Genomic DNA, 6,000 nt, shown 5'->3' with positions numbered 1-6,000 from the left:
AAAAGTCTCGAAGAGCACAAAATTGTGTGGGTCATGTCGCAACAGCCCTGACCTTTCCCATCGAAGCGTGTGTACAGCTGCTGTATGCTGCTGAGTCATTGACAGGAAACTAGACGTGTGTGACAGGGGACAATAGTGTTGTGTGGCATAACATGAGCTTGTATCACTGCAACAAAAGTTTTCTCACACATAAGTGTAGTGCCAAGACAGAGGCCGAGTGGTGTTGGCATCAAAGGGATTATTAAATGATTCGATTTTCTTTTACAGATCCTTGAAGTCCCCATTGTATTGACAGAAGTCATCATTCCAATATTCATCCAATCAGCCATCACATAGCTTCGTTACACAGCACTCCATTCTGCAGTAACCGTGCTCAAGTGCAAGCGTGAATTGCGCTGGTCTTGCGATGACATTGTGACAATACAGTGCCGGTAAATGACTGATTGTATTTTTGAAAAAAGAAGCAGAGGCTGATTTATTCATCTCTGATGGTGAAGCGTTGTACGTGGAGACTGGAGCAGAGTTGTTGACCACTCTCCTGAAGTTGGAGAAGTTATTTGGAGTAGCGAGCGAATGCAGATCCCTCGTTCATTTTGTCCTGGGAAAGTTAAAAAAAAAAAAGCAAAGGACTAGATGAACCAACAGGGTAATATGCTACATGCATTTAATATTTATGCTGCATTCAATTAATTTGATGCCATTTGAAATAGCCGACAATCGTCCCACAGCTGATAGGGCACGAATTGAAATATTTGGAAATGTGTAAACGGTCAACAACTATTGAAGTTCTACAAGTCCTTTGATTTTGTAACAAAATAGAAAAGTGCATGAATTACCGCTATCTTTTCGCTGATGACTCTCTGGAAAAAAAATAATGATTCCAGTGATTCCAATCCCATACCAAATGTGGCTTCTTTTCATTGTAGAGGTTACAACGAGTCACTGAATAAATAAGAAATATTCAACTTCACTTGAAACTAATTCAATTATAGTTTCCCCTCTTGCTCACTTTAGTATTTTAATGATACAATGAGTCATGTTGCAACAATACACTGACCAAATAGAAAATGTCAATTAGGAGAATTCTACTAAACTTGGCAGCTTGTTTTGTGCTATTTTATGAAGCTAACAAGACACAAAATGTCACCTCCAATAACCGACCTCCAGACAACCTTCAGAATTCCTCCACTTTTCTCAACATTGCTTCTGCTGTCATTTATTAAGCCTGGCTCTTATCTGATAATCATCACCTTCTCACTTTGCAGAGTAAGTGTTTGTACCCATATGAGCAGCCGGTTACAGCGTGTGGAAAAACAATTCCAGCCACTTCATTAGGAACACTTGCACAACATAATGTCATCTAGTGCAAGAGACGTATCAGCCGTCTTGCAAAGATAATAATGCTCAGTTTTGACTGACATTGTTAGTGATGGGTAAAATAAGCTACTATGCTGCATTAGTAACACTTCTAGGCCCAAATAGTGGCTTACTATTTAAAGATATCAAATAAATGATGAAAGGACTTGCCAGATATATAAAAGGGGTTTAGGAATTTAAGTTAATTTCTACTATGACATTTACATGACGGTGTAAACTTCTGAACTATAGTGGTAGGAGTTTGGCAGCATTGCTAAAAAAAAAAAAAAAAAGAAAAGAAAAGAAACTAAGCGACAACAGTCCCAAACAGTCCTGCTTTCCTGACTCTCTGACTTTTTTCAAGCACAACAATGCACTCAGCTTTCCTGTTGACGTAAAAGAGTAAGCAGAAAACCACTGAGGGGCAAATGACGGCAATGTGTTTTCAATGCCAGCTTTCATTCCCCGCCATGGTTGAGTGTTCAATTCACCGGTGGAGCTCATCACTCTACAGCAGTCACCATTCATTCCCATATGGCTCCAGACTAGATGTATCACTCTTTGCTTCATGGTGGCCTCTGCACGTGGTAACACAATGACATAAGTGGTCTACTGGTCTGTGCTCAACCTGTTTTTAGCAGAATTTTGTAGGATTTTATAAAATACACTAATTAAAAAACAAACATGTATTGCTACTTTAACCCATTCACTGCCAGACATTTTCAGGCCCTCTTTTAACCTAACCTTTGAAAAAAAACTGAAAAAAAATATTTTTTTAAAATTGAATGCCTGGACAAGTAAATTTGTCAATGGCAGTGAATGTTAATTATATATTTGTTTTAATTCAAATCAGTTTCACAGTTAAATATATAACTCATATATACTAATGTATAACTAATATACATAATTGTTAAAGCGGAAATCAACCCCAAAATGTTCTTAACAATAATGTGTTGTATGCGCCCCCACTAGTGTAAATACGGCATTGTGATTACAATGTTTGTGGAATATGAGTTAAAAAGTCAAATCCAGCCATTTTTAGCCATCTCAGGAGGCGACCATTTTGTCACTTGCTGTCGACTGAAAATGACATCACAATTGCTCAGGGCTCAGGTAACGACTGATCATGGCCCAACTGTTTTCTGAAGCTGAGCCATCATTGTCATTATTAGGGATGCAGGTGAGCTGGAGCGTATCCCAGCTGACTTTGGGGGAAGAGGTTTGGTACACTATGAACTAGTCGTCCGTCAATTACTGGCTACATATAAACAAATAACCATTCACAATTATATGAGATTGGAAGCCTAAACGTTAGAACTGTGAGGAAGGTGTGCTACCAGGTCGTCATGCTGCCCTTTGTCATACAAGCAGCGCCAGCCCCCAGCCAATATAATATAAATAATGTATACACACATACTGTATATACATATTTAGTACCTATGTGTCACCAAAAATTGTTAATCATCTGATGGTCGCTCAACAGCGGTCTGTAGCGTCACGCATGATGACGAAATGCCATCCATCCATGAAATGAAATATGAATGAGTCATATTTTTAACAAGAAAGGTTCTGAATGGCAAGAACTGAGGGGCATTGGTCTTCAGAGGAACTATTTATATTGTGTTGGTCCAAGAAGTACCTAACTTTTCACCCAAAGTCAGCTAGGATCAGTTGGATTGATGGACTATACCCTCGATGGTAGAGCATATCTGGCAATTAAAACTATTGCAGACCAAATTGATTGACAGTCAATATTAACAACAGAGGACTGTAAAGCACTTAGGTAACAAAAACTCACCATGGGCACATCCTCAAGCCTTTCAAAGTCTGAGCTCGGTGACTGGATACATTTCACCGTGGCCACAATGAGGACAAGCACAAGGATGATGCAGAAGATGGTGATGATAGCTACAAGGCCAGGATTGGCCCTCAGGTCGTCCTTACCAAAGTCTTGAGGGAGAGCTGAGAAGGTTACAAATTTAAAAAAAAAAGATTATTTGGGGCTGTGTCACTTAAAAGTCATAATATAGTTATGAAATGGCATAAATCACTTTAAAGAGGAAGTCAATATATATATATATACACCTTCAACAACCTTCATTGTTTGTTTCTGTTAATGTCGAGTTAATCACAGCTTAAAATATAATCAATCATGATTTTTTGCAATTCAAACCATTTCCAAAATATGCCATATTTTTCTGTAAATTGTTGTTGGAATGGAAAGGTATAGATAATGATTATATTTTAAGCTGTGATTAACTCGATTAAAATGTTTATTCATTTGACAGCCCTAATATATATATATATATATATATATATATATATATATATATATATATATATATATATATATATATATATATATATATATATATATATTAGGGCTGTCAAATGATTAATATACATATATATATTATACTTACTCAAATCTGTCCCCCAAGCAACAACAGCTCACTATTTTCCTCCCGGTGCTCGCCGTGACCATCGAAGCCTCACCGCGAAAAATAGACTAATTACGGACTGCGGACGGATGGCGAACTAAATAAAGGGGTTTGAGTCTATTCTTAATCCGTCTATGTTTTTTTTAATTCCGTCGTTCGTAAACCGTCAGCAAAACGGGCGTTCGTCAGTGACGGATAAACGGACGGGTCCGTCAGATAGACGGAACGCCCAGCTCTGCTTAAGCTGCCTAATTGTATATATATTTATATATACGCTGCCTAATTAGTGTGTCATTGATGTCTTGGTGTAGCAGACTGACCTTGGCTCGTTGATTTTTGGTGAGGTGTGACGACAGTTGAGGCTGTTCTGATTGTCGATAGAAGAGGTGTTGTCTCTTTGGAAGTCTGCCTAGTAACCGCAATGTCATGCTCCTTCTGTATCCTGTTGGATGTTTGCGGAGGCCACGCTGACTCTTGTGATGTCCCTGTAGGAGTGACTGTTTGCTGCCGTGTGCTGTGGCTGGTCCAACCTTCATTGTTTGTTTCTGTTAATGTGGTGATCGTTGTCACTAGCGTCTGTTTGGTTGTTGAAGAGGAGCTGATGCCTGCAAATGAACAGACACTTTTGGAATGTTTCACATGCATTAAAGTTAGCTGATTACAAAATAGGCTGTGTAAGAAAGTGTAATGCTGAAATGTTGACATCATAGCAAGTACATGAATCCATCAAAGGAATTGTTCTTGATTATGGCAAGATGAAATTGTTGTTGGGAATATGAACAGACACAATTCATTTTATTTACTTGTAATTTCAGGGAAGAAAACAAAACGCCCACTAAAGACTCCAGTGTACATTGGTTTTCAATTACCGTAACTGATCATACTCATTCTTCATTTGAGTAGTTTATGAAATGAATACCTTGAGGAAGTGAAAGCAAATACGGAGTTGGTACCAAGGAGTTTATCACAACTGAGGTATGTCCTTGACGTATACAATCGATGTTACTGTACTCAGTCATATCATCATGAACAAGAAATCACACAATTGTACAAAAAGACATTTGAGCCTCAACAATTTGAAATAAAAATAGCTTGATGATAATTGGTAGAACATCTACTAAAAGGACATTGCAGTAAGATTTTGGTGGTGTTCAAACAATGTATTAAATCTGTCACAGTTCATTGCAGTTGCAAATAAATGTCAGATTTTCAGAATTTGACATGCTGCTGTTCAGATACAATTTTTTGATAATCTCGGGTTTCTAACGGATCACATTATTACTAGAACCATCTGTAATTAGCTACTGTCATTTATATTCTGAATTAAATCAGCACAAAGCTGAAAATGCTGCTCCAAATAACCAGACTCAGTTTTCCAATCATACTGTCAATTGAAATTATTAAACAAGCGCACGCACACACACACCGACACACACACACACAAGTCTGTGCAATAAAAATGTAAAAGTCTGACTTACTCTGACTGATGGTCACGGCCAACAGGGAGATGAGCACAGTCAGATGCATCACTGCTGTATGTTGAAAAAGGAAAAATCTGGCATCGTGCGCTTGCACACATGCACACACATCCTTAAGAGCAGGATGTGTTGCAAGTCTGTTTGGCCAATGCATAATCTCCTAAAAGCTTGTATGGCAATGTTTGAATAGTAGCTGTGTTGGCATGCTTCTCTCCACAACTGATGCTGTACAACACTTCTACCCTGAAAGCTGGCACCTGCCCATACAAGCAACCTGAATTGATTTTATGATTCTCTAGTCTTTGTGGTAGTTCATTAGGAACACACTATAAGTACAGCCAATGGAAATGTTGTAGCAAATGTTTTCTCCACCTCAATTTTATGTTCATTATCACGAAACAAGGTTTACCACATTAATGACATATATTCATGATGTCACAGGCATATGGAAGATATAAACCGTATGGTCCTTTCGAAATATCAGAAGCACTTCTGTGGGACCGTAACCATGGTGCCAGGAGATCTTCGATCTTGTGTGCCGCAGGAAATCATCCATTTTCACTCTCCCCCCCCCCCCCCATTTCATATTCATGAAAATGATTTATGCGATGCATCATTATTCATCTATCTATGCCAGGAATGTAAAGTGACAGAAATGATCTTTCAGTAGCTGGAAGAAAGTCAAAATGACCTGTGCCATTTGTACAACACGACAATAGTTTTGT

The 6,000-nt window shown here is 38.4% G+C and overlaps 1 protein-coding gene across 1 annotated transcript; it reads right to left on the bottom strand.

Moving 5' to 3' along the window:
• Positions 1-391: 391 nt before the first annotated feature.
• cist1 (colon, intestine and stomach enriched 1) lies at positions 392-5,324 on the bottom strand. Its single transcript, XM_086047541.1, has 4 exons — positions 5,276-5,324; positions 4,118-4,402; positions 3,155-3,318; positions 392-598 (listed from the first exon to the last, which is right to left on the bottom strand). Exons 1-4 carry the CDS (start codon positions 5,322-5,324, stop codon positions 554-556), a joined length of 543 nt encoding a protein of 180 aa, XP_085903667.1. The 3' UTR covers positions 392-553.
• Between the last annotated feature and the right edge of the window lie 676 nt (positions 5,325-6,000).

Source organism: Filicampus tigris, chromosome 12 (assembly GCF_054856515.1).
Source record: "Filicampus tigris isolate MCC_2025a chromosome 12, RoL_Ftig_1.0, whole genome shotgun sequence".
In the NCBI taxonomy this organism is placed as follows: domain Eukaryota; kingdom Metazoa; phylum Chordata; class Actinopteri; order Syngnathiformes; family Syngnathidae; genus Filicampus; species Filicampus tigris.
This window is presented reverse-complemented; position numbering and strand designations above follow the sequence as displayed.

Excerpts from the sequence above, each read along its gene's own strand:
- cist1 (XM_086047541.1), bottom strand. The coding sequence starts at position 5,324 with ATGCATCTGACTGTGCTCATCTCCCTGTTGGCCGTGACCATCAGTCAG. Across the intron at positions 4,403-5,275 it reads GGCCGTGACCATCAGTCAGA|GCATCAGCTCCTCTTCAACA; the intron begins GTAAGTCAGACT and ends GTTCATTTGCAG. Across the intron at positions 3,319-4,117 it reads CCAAAAATCAACGAGCCAAG|CTCTCCCTCAAGACTTTGGT; the intron begins GTCAGTCTGCTA and ends TAACCTTCTCAG.